Source organism: Gouania willdenowi, chromosome 8 (assembly GCF_900634775.1).
Source record: "Gouania willdenowi chromosome 8, fGouWil2.1, whole genome shotgun sequence".
NCBI classification, from domain to species: domain Eukaryota; kingdom Metazoa; phylum Chordata; class Actinopteri; order Blenniiformes; family Gobiesocidae; genus Gouania; species Gouania willdenowi.
In genome coordinates, this window is record NC_041051.1 from 20,665,658 (window position 1) to 20,691,413 (window position 25,756).

At 37.3% G+C, this 25,756-nt stretch overlaps 1 protein-coding gene across 9 annotated transcripts in view; it reads right to left on the reverse strand.

Moving 5' to 3' along the window:
• The window catches only part of srcin1a (SRC kinase signaling inhibitor 1a), a 124,612-nt gene that overhangs the window by 40,976 nt on the left and 57,880 nt on the right, over nt 1-25,756 (reverse strand). For 8 of the 9 annotated variants that reach the window (XM_028454682.1, XM_028454690.1, XM_028454683.1 and 5 more), the window contains exons 2-4: nt 10,161-10,190; nt 8,703-9,049; nt 1,038-1,064 (exon numbers count right to left, since the gene is read on the reverse strand). In XM_028454682.1, the coding sequence (XP_028310483.1) occupies nt 1,038-1,064; nt 8,703-9,049; nt 10,161-10,190 (404 nt within the window). Of the gene's footprint in view, nt 1-1,037; nt 1,065-6,353; nt 6,649-8,702; nt 9,050-10,160; nt 10,191-25,756 lie in introns of those variants that run through there. The other variant, XM_028454688.1, reaches the window with a different exon arrangement.

Here is a 25,756-nt window from a genome sequence, read left to right on the forward strand (position 1 = left end):
TTGAGCTGATATTAATGGTCCTTTTTTTGACAGTGACAGTTTGAATTAACTAGGCAAGACCTGTATTCACTAGGCAAATACATATTTGGGAAATGAAAATTGAAACATTGGCAAATATGACAACATGTATCTGGATTTGTTGACAAGTTTGCTTTTTTAACTAATTAAATGCAGGGAAAACAGAAGACTGACCTTGACCTTAAATATGACCTTGAACAAAGATCAAGGTTTCCCTGATTTTTAGTAGCTTCTAACTTGTTTTTATGTTTCTGTTTTTTATACTGTTTTAATCTCTGACCTAAAGTTTATATCTTTTATTTTCTAATGTACTAGTGCAGTGCCTGTAGGAATAAAATAATTATCATTTTTTTTTTGTTTTTGTGATTGAACACATAGCATTAATACAACATATTCATCACCATGAAACTGTGAAATACAACTCGCTCCAACTTCAATGAGAAGGGTGAGGTTGAGAGGATGGACAGAACTCGGCAACATTTGGCTGAATTTCATATTTTAGATTTTTTCTAGTTTCTGGCAGGATATGGCATGTTTCAAATGTGATTACATTGTGTTTAATTTCTATTCCCTTGCCCCCCATGACAATTTGCATACCCCTCTTTGGGAACCTAGGTTGTCGATGTTCAATAGATCTGGTTGCTCTCAAATTAATTATTACAGAATATATTTTGTTCTTTAAATCTGTATGGTATCAAACCAGTTTGTTTGTAAGGCTCTTTCAGTAATTTGTTATTAAGTTAATGAGGCTTTAAGCTATTTAATTCTGTCTGAGCAGGGCTTTATAAATCCCAGAGGGAAACATCTTGAGAATCGGGGAGCTGCATTCAACCCTCACACCTTAGTCAATACACAGCGGGAAGATGCCAAGTATGCTCATGTTTCATGAGCCAGAGGAGCATGAACACAAGCAGAGGATGCATGAAGAGAACACGCAGGCAAACACATCTGCAGGCGAGCCCACACATACACATGTTAAGCTGACAGAATGGCATATGTTGACTAAGACTGACACTTACCTTAAAGCTCCAGTAGTTGGGTTGTTGCTGTGACGTTTCATGAAATGCAAAGAAAAAGAGACGAGTCATACTTCTGATTAACTGAGTAACACTCTAAACTAGAAGGATGAGTCATTAATTAGACGCTACATTTGTAAGTATAGTTCAATATAATTATGAATAAGATATATCTGAAAATAATGTACATGATGCATGTTTTTATGTATAGATTGAAAACTGCTGGGGACGATAACTAACATTTCTTAAACTGTACCTTTTATTCAACTAAAAGTTGATCTCATCCACTACTGATGCCAGTGTGTCCAAAAAACACTACCAAAGAGAATGTTGTAGTTTTTTCACTGGTTAAAAGTTGTGCCAAAACAATGACAGGCTATAGTGGCTTTACACCAAAAAAATCAAAATTGAGCGAAAATAATCACTGTATTCCTTCTGTTAAATCACGGTGAGAATGAAGTAAAAACAATTATTTTCCCCACTTTTCTGAAAGCAATACCTTTGATTTATTGATCTATGAAGCCTACATTATGTTTTTATCTGCATTAGAAAATGTTAAGTTTAAGTTTTCCACAGGAGGCAAAATCTTAGCAAACATTACCCACAGTATTATGAATACCCTCTTCACTAAACTGTATATAATTAGCTGGAATATAATAGTAAAACTGTATAACGCCTTGAGCAGCGTTCAGGATTCATCTAAAAAGAAAAAGTCCAAAAGAGGAAACAAATGATGAATATTTATTGAGAATGAGAAATGTGTTTATTTAACATGTCAGCCATCTAGAGAGGCTCATAAAATGCTATGCCAAGTGTCAGTCAATTGCAACACTTTTAATCCTAATCTAATTTCCTTTAAGTGTCCTAATGAGAACACAGTGAGAGGTTAAACTCATGAAGACGGCTGACGGCTTCATCTAATGTGTCTAAAGTGTGAGCGTTACAATTGATCAGTGTTGGATGCAGGCGGTTGGATGTGTTTTGCAGACATCGGGTAGAGCGCACCTGAAACAAGATTGTGCTGGTGAGGACGAGGAAATGAAAAGGTTGAAATCAAATCAAAAACAGCATCCCACTTTATTGTTGCTGTATTGGCCTCCGTCCCAGAATTTTTCCACTACAGGCAAGCTCTGCCTCCAGCGGACCCCCGTCTCCTCCACTTCCACTGCACCCGCTGTGCTCTTTTAGGCAGAAGCCCACCACCCTAACCTGCTCATTTCAAACAGTTCTTCTCCATAAATTTGCTCTGTGTCGCTTTGCCATGAAAATGAAAGTTGTTCCTGCATCATGGGAGGCATTTAGAAATTTGTATGTTATCCTTATAAAGCCTGAAATGGGTATAGGAACAACAGGAAAAAAAAAAAAAAAAAAAATCATAGATAATTGCATTATTGATAACTCGTCAATATTTTCTCCATAAAAAATCAGGGCCATTTTTTTTTTTTTTTTAACAAATGAATCACTGACACCATTTCCAGTGATTATTATTTCTTTATTTGTTTTAGTCTATTCACTAATGTATCTAATTTAAATCATGTGCTTGAACCCACAACTTCTAAACAACAACAGAGAACTGCTTGATTGTCAAAATACAAACTACAGCAATGACAACATTTAGTTCTGTCTCCAGAAACATATTGTGGCACATTCTACACAAGCTTGACAAGCATTTCCTGGTTAACACTGGGCTTGTTTCTTGCTCGCACATCATGTTCTGTGAGTGGCAGCTAAGGCATAAATGCAGAAATCTAACTTTATACTTACTTTTAAGGCATACGCAGAGTTTGCAGGGGGCGGGGGGGCATTGCCCACCCTAGTGATCAAAAGTTTTCATTTAACTATTCAAAAAAACGCAATTCTTAATATAATTTACATAATATTAAAATATTTTAAGTGCCAAAAACACAGTTACTAGGAAATTATGAAATTAGTGATATAAAATTCAAAGGTTCACAAAATAAAACCAACTAAATAAGTTGGGACCAGCAGCCAATGACATTTGACCCTCCTGCTTCCCGTAGCAGCTCAGAGCTTTGTTTGTTTACAACATGGAGGGTGATCTGTAGACTCATAAGTCTGTTGTTTGTAGTGATGCATCGAGAAAACAAGCTGCCTGGAACAGAGAATGAGCAAACCCCGCGCTCTGTGCGTGCTTGTCTGGATATAAAGCGGCGGATTGAGCGGTGTTGTGATAATCTACTCGCCCGACAAAATCAACATCCACCGGCCACGAAAGCACATAGACGGACTGCGTAGTTACGTTGTTAGACACTTTTAATGTCATAATCTACATTGTTGGACTTTTAATCCATATGGATCCTTTTATTCTATCCTTACCTGTTATTTAACTTAGTGATTTACAACAGACAGCAAGTCTCTCATATTAAAGCACATGTATTGAGTGTTCTATAATATATCATGTAGAACATATTAAATCACAACAGTTTCATTTGAGCAACTTTACTCTCTCATTCTTTAAGTTACAAGAGGGTGCTGAACATTTCAAGCAGCATTTTTGATTTATTTTGGCAGGTCCATAATACAGCTTTCAAAAACTTATGTTACAAAAATGAGAAATTATAATAATAAAAACAGTTGGTCCGATTGTTTTCATTCCGTATTTGTGAAGCGAAATTGGAAATGTTCTATATGTAAATCTTTCAGCAAGAAAATGAAAATTAAGTGAACATGGCGTTAAGTTTTTTATTTTTATGCTTTGACGTTCTCTTGACTTCAATTGAACTGGCAGATCTGCCAAATAATGTTGTACTTTTTTTTACAAGTGATGCGTTAAAAATGTATAATTATTCTTAAAAGAAATAAAACAGAAATGCTGCTATTGCACAGCACAAAATTAACGATTTACTCTCAGTAATGTTAGTTTAAAGGAAATATGGCTCATGTAATTACCTCAAAATGTTGGATGTATTTCAAACACTTAGGATGCACCAGCAAGCCTTCAAGATTAAATTGATTCATAATCTCACTGAATTGTTTCTTATCCAATCAAACGAATTACGCAAAATGTGTGGACAAATATTAGCAAGAACACATTCTTTTTCAAATGTCCTGTTCTTGCTTTTCGTCAAAACGCTTGAATATTCAACACGAAAATCATTGTATTCTTCACTATGGGTTGATTGTGTTCATGCATGCATGAAATCAGAGAATCAGTATTTAATAGATCTTCAGTCGGCCTGGGGAAGCACCATATGAATGAAGGTTAAAGGGCAATGGGAAAGTCTGTCACACATAAGGTCCTGCAGGGTTTGGCTCCAACTGGCCTTCACAGCTTCATTTACTGGCTGTAAACTTTGTCTTTGATCACATGCTCAGCTGTACCACGACCACAACTGGCCCACGGCTATACCTCAGAGTTTCATAAATATTTGCTGTTCAGTTGCTCAGACGTCGGTAATAATATTCTTTTCCTCCAAAGCCAAATGACTCTGAGGGCTGGCTTTAATGGTGCAGAAGTGATTTGTGGTCCTGGGAGTCGCCCTCTGCCAGTGTTTTTCTTTATTTGTTGTTTTAATGAGGCTTACTCACTGCTTTAAAGTGTAGCACTGCAGACAGCTGCAGATATACTGAACCTAGACCTTGAGGTGTAATACTGCATTGTGAGGGTGTGAGAGTATGCTGGAGGTGCCCCCCTTCACGGTTGGGGGGGGGGGGGGGGGGGGGGGGGGGGCACTTTTTTCTCAATCACAGTTCCTCATTCTTTATCAGACAGTGCAGGCGTTTTATTTTAACACCTCATTCTTCACTGTCTGTCACTATCACTGACTCATTATCACCTATAATCCACAGATGATATATTTGGTCTTTTGATGATGACTTTGATGATTCACTTTGATTTAATCCAAACATCAGGGCTGGGGTTTATTACAATTTTTCAATTACAATTACGTCTTCAATTATCAATGTTCAATTAGAACTAAATCATGATTACAGTGACTGGCATTTTTTCCAATTACAATTAAAATGACAATGATTTTATTTCCACTGAAAGATTACAATTACATTCTCAATTACTAAAGTTCAAATACAATTAATCACAATTAGAGAGCTTTTAATTAAAAAAAAAAAAAACCTTTCCTCTTGTGTTAGCATCTCTAATGCTAACAGGTCAGTTTGATCCATGTCTTAAAACAGCTGTAAAATATACTAAAAATATGGTCTATTATCTAATTTGTTTTTCATCACTTGTTAGGCTTTGTTATTCATAAAAATATTAGTATTAATGACTGTGGTGTGGGCGTCTGAGCCATTATACACCTAGTTTTCAATTAATTAAAAAAAAAGATACTCAAGAGAACTGAAATATAGTGGGAAAACTTGATATGAACTATATTTTAATGATTGTTAACTATATATATATATATATATATATATATATATATATATATATATATATATATATGTGTGTGAAAGATATCGAACTCTAACATGGTTCCACATGGTTTAAGTTTAATTACATTAATTTGTAATTGACAGTTTAGAATTAGAATTTCCATGGCAATTACAATTACAAAGTCAATTATCTGAACTCAATTACAATTCAATTATAAATACAACAGCAACATGTTTTCGATTACAGTTACAATTATAATTACGCCATGATTGTAACTAGTTATAAATGACGCAATTGGAATTATAATTGGCCAGAACACGGCCAAACATGGTGCAAAAAGCGGATGGATGGAGTGTGTATGGATCGGTATGGAGGGCTAAATACATTGTGAGTGCAGGTCAGGAGCTCCATCACTGGAGTGATCCACAAATCTCTGACAGCAGGTCTCACAGTGAGCAGTGCTGTGTTACCTGACCAGCATGTAAAGCGAGCTGCTATCACTCCACCCCCTCCTTCACCCGGTCTCTTTCTCATGTCGTCATCCTCTCCGCACTCACACACACTACTACACCCTCGCCTAGTCCTCCAAAACGTAGTAGCCGTTTTACACACACACACACACACACACACACACACACACACACACACACACACACACACACACACACACACACACACACACACACACACACACACACACACACACACACACACACACACACACACACACACACACACACACACACACACACAGGACAGCAAATTGATTCTATCACACAAACACAAATGATAATGACATTGTTGTGCACGCTCTGACTCCCCCTTCGTCTGATGAGCATATGCACAGCGTAACCACAACAACCACAACAAACACAACAAGCGTGGAATTTAACCCCCGCTGACACATGCACACCCCCTACACACACACACAATACACACATATGCACACTGTGCAACAGTCTCACCTGCAGTGCACCTGCGTCACTTCACTCATTCCCAGCTGTCCGTCAAGTGCAGCAGGTCCACATCATGTTTTTGCCACCCTCCGCCTCTCATCTCCTCCTCTTTCTCCCTCTCCCTGCCTGTGTCTCCCTCGCTCTACAGTTGCACATGCGGCGGAAACTCCTTATTTAATTCATTACAGCACCAGCCGATTAACTCCTTCGCAGATGGGTGGCTGGGTCCTGCTGCTGCCGGTTAATTGAGCAGCGGGCTGCTTGAATGGCTGCTGCACTCCTCCACAGCTCCTCCTCCCTCCTCCCATCCTTCCTCTCCGTCCACGCTCTGAAAATCCACGAGATGCGATGCCGTTTCCCATGGGCTTCGAAAATGCCTCGTCACTTCAGGACCTTTTCATTTTCCCTTATGTTTTATTACTCCCTAAGCTTTTTACTCTTTTTTTTCATCGTCCAACTTATTCCTTCTTCATCGCTCCTCCAGCTCTTCACTACCTGACCTTTGCTATGCAATAACCCCACTTGCCTTAAATGGATGCGGTTACCACGGCAACTGTAGACTCCACCTGTCTTTCAGCTTTTACCCACCTTCTTCACCTCATTGGTCCACTCCCAGATTGGCTTTCTACTTATGTCATCAGTGCAGCATTGAGGCTTATACACAAGTGCTTTATGTGTGGAAATGTAAGTGAGACATGTGATGAGGTGATAAGCAGAGGTGCATACAATGAATAAAATATACATTTATCATAGCTGAAAATGACTGGCATAAGGGAAAGTCACCTGTAGGTAAAAAAGCTTGAGTAAAAGTCTTTAAAAAAAAAGCTCAAATTAAATGTACTTAAAAATATACTTAGTGTTAAAAGTACAAGTAAACGTAAACCACAAAGTAAAGTGTAGTTTAAAAAAAAAAAATGGATCATTTCTGTATCAGTGCGACTTTAGATTAATAACAGTGATATGCCGACCTCACCCTATTCAAAAAGGACTCAACATGTACTTAAATATACCTCATAATACAGTGATTCTCAACTAACATCAAGGTTAAATAACGAGCCTCACACACGAGCCAAACTGATGATAAAAATTAACTTAAATACCAATAAATGAAAAATATAGAGACATTTTTAGCTGAGATAATGCAGAATATCACACCAGGGGCAGCAGAAAAAGAGGAATAGTCACATTATTAACAAGTTAAAGAGAATTCCAGATAAATCTATTTGACCTTGAATGACTGAGACTGGGATTCAAATATGGTCTCTCAGCTAAGAGTGACACAGATGACACAGCAGATCCAGCAGTAGTTCAGGACTTTAGTGAAAAGTCACTTCTGTGATATGACTACACGTTTAATTTTTACACGACTGCCTACAAAAGCACTGCAAAAGTAACCTCATCATTTAAACCAGGATAATACCACTTTCGAAATGCATGTAAACACATCTAATTTTTATGAATGTAAAAATACGTGCAGGTTACTTTTAGACAGACTTTCTTTAGGGCTTGTGAAAGCATGCCCAAAGTTCTAAGTCTGGGTGTGGTTATAAAAAGTCATTTCTCAAAATGGCAACATATACAATACAAATTACCAGAAAGAAAATTCTGGGTTAAATTTGTTGATGCCAAATGCAAATTTATCAACAAACAGCTGCACAATATGTGTGGCTTTTTCACCAACAAGGGACAGCATGTGTGAGTGAGTTCTGTAGCGTGGCTTGTTTAGGGGAAGGTCTGGGTTAGGATGCACTCAGCAATCCATCTAACTGTGCTTTTCATGCTACTCTGAGAAGTAGCTAAAGCAGTGACTCATAAAATGAACATTTTAATACAAAACAAGCTATTAAATAAAATCATGGATATAATATCTAGATTTTATTGTAATTTTCTAAACCACCAAAATAGAAATCTTGATATATATTGAATCTCGGTATATTACCTAGGCCTAGTTACATTACTATCTTTAGTCAGGATCTAACTGTTGTTCCAAGGATTAATAAAGAAAACTTTTTGCTCACAATAACACTGTACATAGTCTAAAACATGCAACTATGTGAAGAAACGTTGTATTCCTTTGGTATATATGCACAATGGAGTCCCTTCGGGGTATTAAACTACATATAAAATGAAATTCATGACCGATGCAATTTATGTTACCAGATTTCTGAGCTTTATGCAGCTTCACCAGAATTCTGCATCATTACAATCAGCTCTCATTGCAACCGTGTTTCACAATGTGTGTTATTTTGCTCCTTTTACTCAGTCTGGCATCATGAGTAAACTTTGTGTTGTCTGATTATACAGTCCACTGTGTATGATGCTGTTTCACACCCTCTCTTTAATCATATAGTTGATTACCTGCTCTCGTGCAGACCGCTCTGACGTGCCCCTCATGCTGGCATGGGAGGGAGAGGGTGATGGTGGGTTGTGATGGGGGCTGTGGTGCTGCAGCTGCTGCTGCTGCTGCTGCTGGTACTTGCTCTTAAGGTGATCCATGAAAGCGTCCCTTTTACGCTCCATGTCAGCCTTGTGCAGGTTGGTGAGGGCCTCCAGACTCTGGGCGGCGCTGACGCCATGGCGGTGCTCCGATGTGTGCACCAGGCCCACGTTAGAGAAACGACGGCCGCTGTTTCCCAACGTCCGGTACTCTCGTGGGTATTCCAGATCATCTGTTGAGATCATGTGACTTCCACCACGCTCGGCATCTGAGGATTGACGAAAAAAAACTTAGGAAGGTATGAGGGTGGAGAGGAGCTAACGAATCACCATTGCACAATACAAGCATGCAAAACGATTTCAGCGTGTAGACAAACAGCTAAAGCAGGGGAACAAAAGAGGAAGAGTGAGTGAGAAAATGAAATGGGATGTTAGACCATTTGCTCCTTGGAGAGAATGATTCTTGTACAAATATTAATTTGAAGCTCTACAAGAAGCAAAAAGGTGAAAAGTAAAACATTTCATCTGTGGATCAAAGAAAAAGGCCAGAACTGAATTTGTTCTTCTGAATATTCAACTATAATGTCTGCCTATCACTCCTGTGATTGAAGATAACAAATAATTAGTATAATTCTTCCTCACTTCACTATCATCTCCATATGAACTGGAACTCCTGGAACTCCATACCATCAACAATCAGAGAATGCACCACTTTCACCACCTTCAAATCTCATCTCATCATGGCTCATAACTAGCCCTGTTCTCTGCCCAGCTTTTCTACATATTTGAATAGACGCATGTATACATATATTGCATTTGTTGATTTTGTATATGTGAATGGTGAGTGGTGTTTTACTTTGAGCACTTTCCAAATAACTCATACACTGGTAATACACACCTTAACTTCAGCACTTTAACTGTACTTATATTCATGCACTTTGTATTGTTGATTGACTGATTGTATTGTATTTATGTACTTTAAGCCTTGTGAATAATACTTGTTTTGTGACCTGCCAAGGGGCAACAAATTAGCATTTTTGCTAACTAACGCATTTACAATGTGTAATTTTTTACGTTTGTTCTTCGTTGTGCACTGTCCCTTTCAAATAAACGAGTGAATATGTCCTTCAACACCATTTTGTATATTTCTGCTCTTTCTTAAACCTTACAGATTGTGCTGTTGCACATCCACTGACATCCTTTGGCCTTCCATCAATGCTATAACGGACTTACAACACAACTAAAGGTGGAAATGAGAAAGTCAAAGGGAAACAGCATAAATACACACACAAAAGATGTGACTTGAATCACAAATGAAGTATATATTAAATAAAAGAATGTGATAAAGGAAAGCAGGAAGCCATTTGCCTGGCGAGTTACCTTGTTTAGGATAACAGGCCCGGGCGTTGGCTATAGGAGGAAACACATGGCAAGGGTTAATTTGTGTGTTTGTGCACAAATGCGCAAGCAAACACATCAAAAACACAATCAAGTGATCACCAGAAAAGAGCTATATAGCGAAGGGATAGCCCTCTTTCTGAGGAACAATCACTTAATGAATCATGAATATGCATTATTAAATATTAACAAGGTTCAACATATGGGAAATGGTTCACTGTGAAATGCTTACACGGACTCAGTAGTCTGCAGAATGGGAAATGACTAATTATTTTGATAGCTGACTTTCACGCACACGCACACACACACACACACACACACACACACACACACACAAAAAACACAATTTAAAGATCAACAGTTAAAATGTGATTGAAGTTCATATAAAACCATTAGAATCACTGAGACCTGATAGGATTGAATGAAGCTGCTTTTGGACATTAAAGGCTCATAAGCAGCATTAGATGACTGGAGTCAGAGAACAGCAGAAGGAGGCTCCTCTGGTCCCCAAGGGCCTCAAACTCGGACTGCTAATGGACACAGAAGGATGATTGAAACTCTCTAGATCAGACAAACTTTGACACGGATTAGATTTGAACAGGGCAGAAGGTCTGTGATCCTCTCAGAACCGCTGCAATCAAACCCCACTCACACTGAACTCATTTGTCACTTTTCTCACTCACTAGAGACATTAAGTGTCTCACGTCCCTCACATTATGAAGTGTTGATGAACTGAACAGAGTGACCTCAGAGCTAATAATGTGAGCATCTGCTAGAGGTGGGCAATACTGCAAGATTTGGTATCGACCCGATACCAAGTAAATCCAGTTTTGGTGATCCCAATCCTTATACCAAGACTTTTCCAGAGGAGTAAAGAGTTCTGATATATCCTACTCAAGTAGAAGTACTGTTACTTGATTGAACTTGTACTCAAGTACAAGTAAGTTATACATAGAATAATCAAGTACAAGTAAAAAGTAGCTCAATTAAATAGTACTAAAAATAAAAGTCTCTAATTACTTTCACCCCCCATGTTTATTTTTGGTAATAAATCTTGCCACGATTTCCTTGCATACAGTAAAATCTCAAGTATACACTTAAAAAGGAAGAGATGACTCGGAACTTAATTTATTTTCCACAAAGGCATCTGTATTAAAAGGTTTTTGAAAATGTACAGTCCCTTTTCAAATAAAATAACACCAATGAGTTCAATTCAAAATAAAAAAAGCTAAAAAATAAAGTAAATAAAAGCATAGCTACATTTATGAACTCTAAAACTGAGAAAATAACTGCCACTTAATGATTTTTGGCAATAATTGGGTGTACGACACAAAAATGAAGTATGTATTGAAACAAATATTGAAGTTGTTTTGTTGAGTGTGTGTGTAAACCCATTTATACCAGCAATGGCATTAGATGTAATTCAGCACGTGGAGCAGCGTCTTTTCATGGAGCAGCATTGATTTAGAAGTATACTCAAAAAAGTACAAGTACCCATAAAAGCAACTCAATTACAGTAACATGAGTATTTGTAATCCGTTACTTTCACCTCTAGATTTTTCAATAACTATGATTGATGTATCACCAAACTACTGAACTTTAGTTAATTTTGTGATTTTTCCTTTGAATATTTTTTGTTAAAACCTACGACAAAAAAAGGGCAGAGTTTATCAGTGACTACAAAATACTTTATTATAAGTCCTTCCTTCATCATTATTCCAGCCAGGCTTCTTGTGATCTCCACTGCTCTATGGGAAATGGCTAAGGGAAGTAATATAGTAAGTCTTTAACTTGTATGTTAGTATAATCATTTAGTATTTCTTTCACATTAAACACAAAAGGACAATTCTATTCAATCAAGTCTGAGCCATAACATATTCAGCATTTGTTTGCATTTCATAAATACATATATATATGGGTTTTTTTCCGTTTTTTTTCCTGTTATGTCATCAGTACACATTTGTACTTGTATGGTTATGTATGTAGATTATTATGTCTTTATAAATCCTTATTGTCATTTGGTTTTGGTTTGCACTGTACACGCTTGTTTGCTACACTAATTCAGTAAATTTGCCGGTTGTGGGATAAATTATTATCTTAATCTAAATGACACTTTTCAATGGGATGAATGCATACAGGTTCTAAATGGTATATGGAATTTATATAGTGCTTTATAAACACAGTGGCAGTCCTGAAGTGCTTCACAATAGCAGCTCAGTTTGCTTTTAGGCAAACTCAAGAGATTATACATTATGCAAAGTAGCATATGACCAGTTTTACTTTGAAAGTTAATATTAATTGATTCTCTTTCATTAACTTCTGCCTGTGGGTCTGGGTCAGTCAGGACAGGGACGAGGGTGAAGTCTCTCCCCCTCTCTGAGTGTTTTGTTCGGCATGATTTTTCATATGCTTGTATACATTTGTCATGTTACCAGAGTTTCTTACAACTCTGCACATGCGCAACACTACCTACATCCGAGAGGAAACGCCTACCTGTGCGAGAGAGCGTGCACGAGCCCAGTTTTCCTCGTGCACAGCTGTTTACAAGTAGGAGTCGGCATCGCGCATACAAGATTACCTTCCAAAAGAAGATTCGCACTTTTCCCACTATGTCAGACTCGCCAGCGGTAAGCAAAAACGTACAACGCTCTTACGTAAACTATCATCAGAATGATTGACAATTAGGAGGACCAATAGTTAAGATGATCCATCTGGAAGTTGAAGCTAAAATAACAATGTCCACAATACCTTTCAGCAGCACTTACATAAACAGTCAGGTCGTCTCTTTGTTGAAACCGCAGGAGTCAGTGCACTCAGCAGAGAAAATCAAACTAGAGGATTAATCATTTTACACTGGTATTATTCAATACCATTGCCAACATTATTATCGATGTTTTCAGATCAATCCGCTACAAAGCAAGTCTGTTTGCCTTATTTGACTGACCTCTCTGTGTCCCAGACCACTTACACTTCATTAGGACGGAGCATACGGTGTTTCAGTAACAAGGACCGGACTCAGAGGCAACATTATAAAAGCTGGCAGAGCTGAACTCATCCATACTGTGGCTTATTATTGTGACTGAGGATCTATGATGACAGTGAACAGCTGAGTGTGCACTGCTGCCTATACACAGAACACAGCACTGCATCAACAAACTCTACCACTGACGTTTACGGCCAAGGTGGGTGGTATTTTCTCAGTCTGAGTGAAAGCTGGGAGGTGAAATGGTATACTGGGTTGTTTTGTCACACACCCAGAGTTTACATGGTCCCGCTGTGCTTGTATGAATTTGTCTTTTTGGTGTGGCCTTCAGCAGGGGTGGACTGGGACAGAAATTCAGCCCAGGCATTTTGTGTCCAGACCAGCTCACTACATTATTAGCGGACACCATGTCGAAGCTGTTATTAAGTCACTAATGCTCAACATATGGCTCATTATGTCTTAATTTTAATTACGTTTCATGCAGAAAACCTGAAAAGGGGGAAACTTTATATCGCCTTTACCTATTTTTCTCTGGCTACTTTGCAATTTTCTTTGTCCCGTTTTTGCCCCTTTTCAAAAAGTTTGGACACTTTTTAAAGATTTTAGCTTCCTTTTTGTCCACTTTCACTTTCATCAAATTGTTGTCCTTTCGTTAACCATGTCTGTGACTTTTCATCCAAAAATACTACCTTTTACCCAAAATATAAGACTTGTTTCCTTTTTTCCCCTAAATTTTTGCCCTTTTTCACTATTGTTTGCCACATTTTGTGCATTTAAGCTACACGTTTTGTCATTACATACCACCTGTTTCCTTTTTTTTTGCCCAATTACTTGGCAGTTGACAGTTTTTTGCTCATTTTGATCGCTTTTCACTCTTTTCTTACCACGTTATTAAATTTTTGTTACTCACATTGGAGGAAATTTAGAAAATGAAGAACCTAGCTCCGCCCCACATAAGCGGTCTGATGGGTCCTGTCAAAAATAATCATCAAAAAACATGTAGTGGTCCACTGTGGGTCAACGGCCAACCGGGATGATGCCCAGTATGCTAGACGGCCAGTCCACCCCTGAAGTCCAGGGGTGGATAGTCCTTTGTCTGTCTATGAATGTGTATGTTGTCTAACGGTGGGAAACTCTGGATACCTCACGATACGATACGCGATACAAAGCTCACAATAACAATTATCTCATGATATGACGATACAGCAATTATCGATATATTGGTCAGAAATCAATCTATGATAATCCATGACAACAAGAAAAAAAAAGATTAAGTGAAAAAATACAATTTTTATTTCATATCTCTGAAAGACAATAAATTGAAAAAGTGTCCTATGAACAGTGACACTGTTTTAGTGCAACATTTGTGTAAATAAGTGTCAACATACCAATGTAAACAAATAAGTATCTCCAATAATGCTTTCTTTAAACAAAAAATAGGATCTTTCTTACCAGTGACACCATATCGTACGGTGGCTGGGAAGTGTCAGGTGAATGCATTTACAGAAATGAACACAGATGCAAAAAGGTCACAACACATTTGTACATGTTTATATCGCCGTATCGAGATGTCGTCACACTCCTAGTTGGTTTCTCTCTTACTTTGCATGAAGGTGTGGCCATCGTTCAAATAAACTGTGGACTTCTTAGATTTGATTTTGTGCCTGATTTTCAATTTAAGCAGCTAACAGTATATATTCCATAATGGTTGTGATCATTAGTCTGTCTTTATTTTTTTGCAAGGATACTCGATACTTGATTTTACTAAATTTCCCTGTGGCGTTATGACACTTTTCTAGTCTGAGTTAAGATTTCAGCTTAATGATGTGCTGAGAACATGCGCCCAGGGCATAGAGGATTGATGACAGTATCAACATTGTTATTCATCCTATTTTTAAAACTCAAGAACACAAGAATAAGAACAAAACAAATGTAAACTTGAAGAAACAATGTTTCCTTTCGTATTAAGCAGATACTGTGCATCAGAGGGATTGACTGCAGTTCCCGCAGAATGTCAGTTATTATTATTGAAGTTGTAGAGACTGGGAGGTCCGATTCTTATTGCATTTGTCCATTATTACAAGCTTTGCAATCAATGGTAAAGAAGTCCCCACAGCAAGTCTTTAAATCATTCTCCCTCACTACAGAAATGCATTGGTAACTAATCCTACATGAGGCGTGTAGCAGTCGATAACTTAATAAAAAGCAAATAACCCAATACGTTTGTTTGGAGTTTTTAATACATTATTGTTCATTATAACTTTTTGGCTTTTATTACATTTTAAAAAGTGAAAATTCATCACATTGTTGGTACTAATTATATTATCAACTGCTACATGGTTAATGGTGTGTACAAAAAAAAAAAAATTTAAATAAAAGGCAAAAAGATCTCGCTGTTACTTTAACAGTGGGGCAGGTTTAATATGACTGGTACCACTTGCTGGAACACTGTTAGAAGGGTGTGGCTTTATGATCATATACCGTATTTTTCAGCACTTAAAATCCTTTAATTTTCTCAAAAATCGACAGTGCTCCTTATAATCAGGTGCGTCTTTTGTATGAAATTAGTATGTCAAAATGTTTTAGTACAACTTTGGTAAACTATGAAGCTGCACCACTTGATGGATTTTTGGCACTTTAGGGCTACCGTAGTCAGACGCCTCGTGGAGTGATATGTACCTGTACTGTGCTTCAACATACTGAACTGAAAAAGCGAGTGTATTGTTCTGTATTTTATGTGTTAAACCTGAATAATGTTGAGAGTGATTGTTAATGAGTTGAATAAAGTTTGACTTATCTGACTATTTTGTTTCGCTTAATGCGTCTTAATAATAATAATAATAATAATAATAACAACCTGGTGCGCCTTATAGTCCGGAGCGCCTTATGTATGAAAATAGACCCATTCATTGATAGTGCGCCTTATAATCCGGTACAGTACATCAACTTTAAAACCTACTCATAAATACATTTTTGAGACCAGAAAAGTGTTAGCTTTGGTTTTTATCTATGAAGTTACTACAAAAAGCTTGATTATCGCAAGCCTTTGTTCGTAGTCGAGGAATCAGAATTTTTGCACAAAAAGCCATTTATCAAAGAAAACAGGCTGGTGTTATATTTCAAGTTAGACCAGTTCACTTCAGAACCAAGTTAATTGCAAGAGTGACACGAGAAAATGATCATTTTTCTAAATAAAAAACCAAGAACATTAAAGAAAATACAACCCATTTCATTTTTTAAATTTTTTTTTTCTCTTTGTAGCCCGGAACCAAATGGTCAACGGCCCACGGTTTAGGGACCACTGCTCTGAGAGTAAAAATTAATAACTTCATATAAGTTTACAATAACAGATACTCATTAAACTCTGATAAAGCTCTGATTTTTGATCAACAGTGCTTCTAATTAACACTCTTTTGTCTTTGTTAAAAAAAAAAAAATTCTTTAATACGTCTGTTAGATTTCTAACTTTCCTATTTTCCTTTCTGGCAAAACTGTGTTGTTAAAAAATGCTAATTTGATTTGAAGTTTGTCTTTTAAAGCCGTCCTCCCCAGAGTGTCTGTTATTATGCAGATGGTTGGGGAGGCTTTTTCCTCTGACAAACAGCCCAATTTACTGCTAGCATGGCAATGTTCCTGATAGGATGTCAGCTGTGACAACACAGCAGACCGGTTAACCGGAAAAGGACAACGAGGAATGAATGAATGAAAAGCTGAAAATCTGAAGCTGAAGACAAATAATGTCAAACTTTCACTTTTCTCTCACCATAGAACCCAAAACAAGGTGCAATAAGGAGTATGTCATGTTTAATTCTAACCTTATTACAAAGCACCAAAGCACAAAGGCATAGTTTTATAAAAGTAGCTCCGTGCAGCACCATCCATCAATCTCCTACACCCATTTTTTGTCCAGAGCAGAATCGCTGGAGTCTGAAGCCTGTTGCAGCTCACACTGGGGAAACCACATAGACCACATAGTTACCAATCTATCACAAGGCTCGCACATACACATGACAACATTAGGAGTGCGACGATATCTCAATATGGCAAAATATTGCAACATTTATTCGCACGATCGATTATTGATATGCTCGCGCTATTGATTTTTTTTTTTTTTTTTTGGATTCAAGGTTTATGTTATTTTCAAAAGTTTTTCTGCTTTTTCACTAAAATGTGCAGGTAGGTCTTCACAGAAATGTTGTCACTGTTTGTTGAAGGAACCATTATATTGTTTAGTGGAATACTGCATATAATGGTGCATACTATGGCACAATAATGTTGAAATTACTTGTTTTCTTGCATAAAATCTGTGGCCCACTTGAGATCAAACTGCTCTGCATTTGGCCCCTGAACTAAAATGAGTTACACACCCCTGATCTAAATCAACACAATCTTTTTTAAGAAAACAACAAGCTTGCATTTTGTGATAACAGGCCACATGGCTCCACATGGCTGATGCAAAAATCTCCAAAAATGTGCATACACAAGGTGACGGGACGGCCATCTTTAAAAGGGACACAACCATCTATTAATAAACAGTTCTCCTCTATGGCTATCATCTAACTCCCCTTCACCAACAGACCTGCAGGCTTATTTCCAAGTGCATTTGTGCGTTAATGTGGATCCAACGTTAACACCTGTTAATACACAAAGGACAGCAGACAACTGGAGCGTGGTACCACTTCACTGGAACAGTCGGGGGCTGTCTTCAGCACAACAAAATAAATAAATGCATCCCCAAAAGGAGAAAATAGAAAGAAAGAAAGAAATTAGCCATCTATTTTTAAGAAAAGTGTTAGTCCATCAGCAGGTGGAAAACTGCCACATACAGCAAACAAACTACAAAGAGTTTTGTTAAAGCAGGGCAGAACCCATTAATCTCACTATGTCCATCTCTCTGAAGGAAACATTTTTACGTTCATACAGGAAATATGTAAAAACAAGCAGCAACTGATAAAGAAAGCAAATACATGGTGTGATACAAAATTAAACATTCGCACAAGCTGCACATTTGCCTGTAACAAAGTATGTAAACCTACATGATCAGATTTACATGATCAGTTTACCTAAAGTGAAACACGTGGACATACCTATATATATGTTATATTCACATACCAGTGTGGGCAGTCTTTTTGTCGCTACCCATTAATTAATTCAATGCCTTGTGTTGGCGTAAATGTTCAGTAATACTGGCGAGCACCCAGATTGGGGGGTTTAATGTTCACTGAATAAATATAGCACAGATTAAAGGCTTCAATCATTATCCTTCTTTACATCTAACAATAAGCTCAAATAGACCTTCTTAATGAATTTTGACAAACATCAAACGTAGCTGTCCAGAGGAGCAGAGGCAAACAGTGTCAGGTCAGGAGCCATGGAAATAAAATTGGTTTCGAGAGTGCTCAATCTGTCAGATCCAATAGTAATAGCCTGTAAATGAAAGCTTTCTCTAGGTGCAAAAAGGTACATGTGGGAAAAGAAATATGCACAAATGGTTAATGTAATTGTTTTATTTTAGCAAAATCAGAAACAGAAAATACTCTATGTAACACTTTCCCTGATCCCCTATATTACATTACATCATATCATACATTACATTACTTTATGACATATTATATATTATATTATATTATTTAAATAAATGGTAAATTACACAAATTATAATTATTATTATAATAATTTAGATTATTTTATATAATAAACTGTATATAATATGTAAATGAGAACAGCCCTTTTAGTTTAATGTTTGTTATATTACATATGATACAAGCAAGGATTCTGTTTTATCATGCAGTTCTAACACTTAACAGATATCCTCAGTTGCTTTAATAAATGGTAAAAGAGGTAAATGTCTCATGTGTTTGCTTGCAAATGCTATGGTTTTAAAAACAGCAATTTATCAGTCGTCATGACGGGAAACAAGTAAATGCTGTGAAAATGTGCATCAAGATGCATCGATAATCAAATCGCAGCCCTATCTAATTATAACCAAATCAAACTTTGAGGTGCCGAAACATTCCCACCCCTAATAGAAACTATATAAAGCCATGAAATGTCCAATATAGGGGTTTCTGCAATGCAAAACTTATAAACTCCTACACTTACACGCATGTTCATGTTTGTAATAATTTCCAAAACTGTTCATTCCAATACAGTGTTTAATGCAGTTTGCCAAATATTATAATGTGTTGAAAAAAATGCCATAATTAGAGAGTAAAAGTGCAGATGTCAGCTATTTATTAACTCTGAAATAGTAAGTGAAAGTAAAGTAAAATAAATAAATATAGATTTAAAAAAAGAAAATATAAATAGTAAGTGCACAAAACAACAGTGATAAAGGTCAGTTCACCACTTGAGGTGCTGAATGCGTGTACGTGAACTCCAGGAAGTTGTTCAATAAATACGTAATAAATCCTCATCACTCCGGCAACACGTTTTATAACCACGACACACACACTCCCGCACACACACATCCAAAGATGCTGGTATTAATGCACGAATAAATGGTTTCAACAATAAGGATGAACATGTCTGGCGAAGTGATGATCTGTCTCACATCTTAGACGGCAGTCTAGAAAAGTCCCCGGACATAAGAGAGAGATTTAGCAAACTGTCGGTATCTGAGCTGATAATCAAAAAATATATATTATTCACAAGATAAAAAGTAGTATAATATGACAGGGACAGCAGAGAATAAACTTGTTTCTCTGTTATTTTTGAGTCCTTGTGATTTTGCCCTTAAATTGATGCTGAGTGTTAAAAGTAATTAGTACAACTCAAGGCTTATTGTTGTCGTAACAATAAATTTAAAGACTGATTAATTTGACAGAATTATTACCTGATTGTGCTGCTTCACAAAAGCTAGACAGCCACTTTGATTTCACCATTTTATGGAATGCTTATTTTCAGTAATGGCTTTCTGTAATAGTCCCTCTTAAATAACCGTCTGGACGACGGTTTGCTCAGAGGTTGAACTCGGAAACTAATCGAGCCGATATTCTGTTTGTCAGCCTGTAAAGGACACGTCTCGCTTGCTTGTGGCCAATAGCTATAATTTCAATCAATTTAATAGAGAGCTGCACAAACATCAAAGTATATTTAAATGCCATGGAAAGGACTAAAGCCAAAGTCAAAGACCACAAGTTTAAAAGTGAAGTGAAAAACTGAGGGTTGACGACAGTAACTGGCTCATCTTTAAGCTGTAATGCAGAAAGTCAAAAGAAGCACTGCCCTTATGTGGGTGTGAAACACAGTCACTTGGTGGAAGAAAACATGCTTGTGAGGATAAAGTAGACATTATGTAACCAATATGGTGAAAAAAACCTCTTCTAAAAAAACAGTATGGAGGACAAGTTCTCATAGGGTTTTCATACAAGATGAACTTCTACATATATAGTCGCTACAGAAACTTATGGGAATCAATTTTATTTGTCTGGATATTTCATGTTCCCTGAACGTAGGTGGGGAAAACTTTTTCAGCCTCTGGTCTTAACAAGCTATTTTCCTACTTAAAGGTCCCATGTCATGCTATTTTTCACCTCTCTCCATTTGTTCTAAGAAAACTAAAAACATAGTATTTGAGGTTTATTTTCCCAAACTCGCCTGTTTTAGCCTCTGAAAAGTCACTTTCTGAGCAACTCTATAACCACGGGTTGATTTGAGTCCCACTTATGCATATTCATGAGTGGGCGTGTCTATAGACGGGACACTGACTTCCTCCTCTGCCCAGCCTTTTCAACGGGCTGACGTCAGGTCACGTGACTGCATGACTCGCAGCCTGCCTATATGAAAAACAATGCGGACATCTTGTGAATTTTAGTGGCAAATTAAATGAAATCTTATTTCAAGATAGATTTTGGCTTTAGAATTGTATTTCTAGTGACAAACCTACCCTTAACTTTCATGCTATGGAATCAGTTTATGTAAACAATCTGTAGCTTTTTCGTTACAATGGACATTTTTCTGTGGTTGCTATGACAACCTATAGAGACCAAAAAACATCAAACCAAAAGCAGATTAATATCCATTCACGGACCGAGTGGATGTTGGAATTATTTTCTTGCTTTGTTTTTTCATTATTATCAATATTTTTATTTATATTCCTTCCCATATGAGTGTGTTCCAATACCTACACATCATTTGCAAATGATTTTGTATGTGGAAACGTCAGGTCACATGACCACCTGTCAGCCCCGTTTGTGAACATAGTGATATTAAGAGAGCTTGTGGCTTTGTCGAAAACAAACAAACTCGACCCTTTACATAAACCGAATGGATACTACAGTATGTAAGTTAAGGGTACATTTCTCGCTAGAAATGTCGTCAAAACAAAGTTAAAGCCACAAGCTCTCTTAATATCACCATTTTGCAGTGAGACTGGGTTGAAAATAAACATCATTACTCAACAAAAGACATTCAGACATAAAAACAACCTTTCCGGAGCACTGACAGTCACATTCATTCAAAATGACTTCTTAATAAAACCTTATCAAAGAAAATGTATTTTTATTAAAGTGTCATTTCTTACTGTGAATGTTTTGAATTATAAAGCCAAGAAATATTGTATATACAGGCATAAAGGTAAAGGGATTCCCCACCTTTCAGAAAATCTTGTAGCCCTTGGGCAAACATGGAGAAGTTTCTTTATTGTGTTAAACTTTTTTGGCATTGACTCTAATTAAAACTCAAACAATGTGATTTATAATCACTGTTTATGTGTTTGAATGTCAGCTTATCCTTTATATATATATCATTGTTTCTCTCCCTTCCACTCCACAGTGTGATGCATACTTAATATCATGCCCAGTTATTTAAGTGGCGCGTTTGGTTTGGATATTTTCTAGTTTATTTGAGCTCAGTTTTTTCTAGTCACTCTGTCTGTGTGTGGGTCATAATCCCTTCATTTGTTAACACACCCTGTCTTTTAAAATTGACTAATTGGAACACATCCTATGCCCGTGTATCGTTCTTTTTGCATGAAACCCAATGTGTCAAACTGAACGTGGAGGAGTGACTCAGGTTGGCTCATTAAAAAAAAAAAAAAGTTCTGTGGAAAACACATGCAGGCTCACAATATGGTGCAGTAGTGGCCTAGTGGTTACAGAAGTGGGCATGTAACCAGAGGGTTGTAGGTTCCAATCCACTGTGGGCCATCACTGTGGGACATTGAGCAAGTCCCCTAGATCTAATTGCTTCCAAGGACTCTCTTAAAAAATAGATTATTATCTCAATAATATCTCAATGAGACTTTCCTGGTTAAATAAATGGTTTATATGAACCTGAGTAAAATCTTTAAAATGTAAAGATGATTAGTTAAGTTCATCGGAGAGTATCAAGATACAGTAACAAAAGAAAATGCATGAGATGGAAGTTAAGGTTTGATACCGAAACCCAGTATGACTACTGCACCAATATAAATAGTAGTAACCAGACCGAATAAGAATAAAAACTTCCCTGCTGCACATGATTTGTGGCATAATTTAAACAATTTTGCACATCCAAATCGAGGCCTGAAAGATGCGCACGGCACGTTCCACGCAAACTTTGTGATTTATGAAAAATAAACGTAGCGTAAAAATGTTTGCACTAGTACACTAACATTTAGGAGACATGGGCTAAAGCGTGTAGGTGAACCATAAAACATGCGTACATTCAATCTACAATCAGGCAAACTTGGTGCATCAACACATCATTCATTCATATGGATGCACAGCAGGAGACAGAAGGGCCCATTTTTATAAATGTTCTACTAATTGAAGCCCTAATAATATACTTCAATACCAAAATGACCAACACAACCTTTAATTAGAAATACACAATAATAAACAGCATGTTTTCTTGTTGTTCTTCAATCCAATTAAATACTTCAGCAGCAACACATTGCAGTTAACAAGATTACTATTATTCAGAAATTGTCTGTGAAGTGAAAGCAGAAAGCTAATTTGTACTGTTGAGTTTGTGAGCCCAAGGTTTCGTAATAGTCGTGTAATGTTGTAGAATTTGCATTGAATCTTGTCAGCGCTGCTGGTTAAACAGAAGATCCCAGCTGTTGGTGGTGCAGGTTACATCTTTAAAGGGCCAGGATTTACTAGGCTGACAGCAACGTGCAGGCCAACCGGCTGCCAAGCCTCCTGTAGACATACAGCGCTGCCATTCTTAGTTCAGACTTAGCCTACAGGCTAGCTAGTAGTGACAAGATGTTTCCCAGGAGAGCATGGCTGTCATTAGATTTGTGTTTGTCCATTGGTTTTCAATAAATGTATGGGACTACATCGAAAGCTAAAGTAATTCATCTTTTTTGTTGACTGAACAAATGATCTAGCAGAACAGATGTTGGCAGGACACATGGACATTGGCCTAAAAAGAAATGGATTGTGAGATGGGATGCATTCAGCTGCTGGGAGTGTGTTTGAAAGCAGTCAAACACTGAGCGATTCATTTGGAGTTCAGCTGTATGCTGAGACATCAGTGTGCCAGGAACAGTTTGGCTGCATTTTAGTCCACAGCATTGTTGCTTCCAAAGTCATTGTGCTTCAATTCCTCATAATTTGTGACTGCTTCATTTAACTCATTCAGTGTCAACCATTTTCAGAATTTCTACCCCCACCAGTGCCAGCTGTTTTTGAGCATTTTCACTGATATTTAAAGACCCACATAATATTTTGTACTATGACAATCTGAATCCTGACACCAGATTCTGAAACATTAAAGTCTCTAATTTTATCAGAAAATAGAAATTTGTTTCTGGCTTGTTTTGTTCTTCTCTAATCCACAGTTGAATAAAACCCTCTTTTCCAGATATTGGCAGTTATTTGGATCAGTGAACCTGATCATGGTACAATGATGATTCACACTTTAAAGACTTGGAAGCAATTTCTATTCCAATTATTAATGATGAAAAAGGTTGAAATGTATGGGCACCCCCACTTTTTCTAAAAATTACAATGAAATGCGCAATCCGAATCCGATCCAGATGAAACACGGGGAAGTAGATGAAAAGCCAACTCAACGCAGTGAAATTCAATAAATCAAAGAGAATTTGCTCAAAAAGAGAGAAAAAGGTCAAAATTGCTGCTTGAAAGTTTGTTTCGTTTGTTGATATTTTAAAGTTCTGTGCATTGCATTGTGGAATGCGGAGTCCTGTAGTCGGATGCGAGTGCTTTTTACCTTTATTTTAACTGTGGACATACTGTACATACTGTACATCTAGGTATAACCTTTTCTTAACACAATAGGAAATAATAAATAAAAATCTGGTGTGTAATTATGGATTCTTTTAAATCTTAGTTAGAAATCTTACACATTAAACTAGTGAATGTCGGATGTGAATGTAAGAGTCCTCCACGACATATGCACAATCACATGCTGATTTTACTTAGATTACAGGTTACAGACCCAATTTATTCAGGATGGGATTATTTCCGACAGTTTGTTTTGAAAGATGCTTCTGAAACTATTTTAATTAGAAGAGCAGGAAGAAGGAAAAATCATCACCAAACCGCAAGAGATAAAAACAAGAATCAATCACAAAGCCAATGTCATTAGCTGAGATCAGCATGACAGGGATAGTCGCTGTGGCTTTGTTGCCATGGAGACTGGTCAGCTGTTGCCAACGCTAACTATTTGTCCACAGACTGATGCTAAAGGCTGCACGATGGGGCATGATGTTTGGAGGCAGTCGGGTGACAGATGTGGAACAAGCGTGCAGCAGAGTTTAGCCGTTGCCGTGACAACATTGCAGACAGGTCTGTACAAATAGGTGGCTGTCAGCTGGGCTCAAAGCGAAGACAAATGGAAAAATCAGATGCTCCCATGGTTACTTTACATAAAATATATATCATATTACACATTTTATGACTCCTGGTTAATAAAACAACAGATTAACATCAAGCATGGTTTAGGAAAATCTATAAGGCAGATGAGAAAATAAATCCAATATATACTCTTCAACCTATTTTAGTGGGTTAAAATGACTGTGGTAGAGCATGTGTGAAGAAGAGATGCATGGCGCAGAGCAGTCCCTAGTGGGACACCAGAGCAAGTGCTCATGTCAGCAGTCCCAGATGATCTCATGTGAAGAACTTTACTGCTCCATAAAAAGGCACCGTTTGACGTGGTGAATTACATCTAATGCCGTTACTGGTGTGAATGGGTTTACACACACTCTACAAAACAACTTCAATATTTGTTTTAATGCGTGCTTCAGTTTTGTGTTGTACACCTTGTTGCTCCCTCAGAGTTCAATCAAGGCTCAACTTAGTTCGTTTGTATTAAACAGCCATTTATTAACACGTCTTTACATGTCGCATTCCATGCCGTCAGAACTATGAAAATAAAATACAAACTTTAATTAACTAATGAAAAAACACACACACATTACACATTTCACAAATAAAATACCTCATTGGCCGCATCAACTCCAAGGGAATAACTGAATTCTTCTTAAATGACAACCTTTAATGTCGTTTTATCCACATCTCTCAGACACCTTGTGCTGCTCTGGAGTGTGCCACAGCTACATAATTCCCCCAGCAACACAACAAAGCGGAACAAAAAATAAGCTCTCCCCCTGAATCTCTCTGAAACATGAATGTGTAAA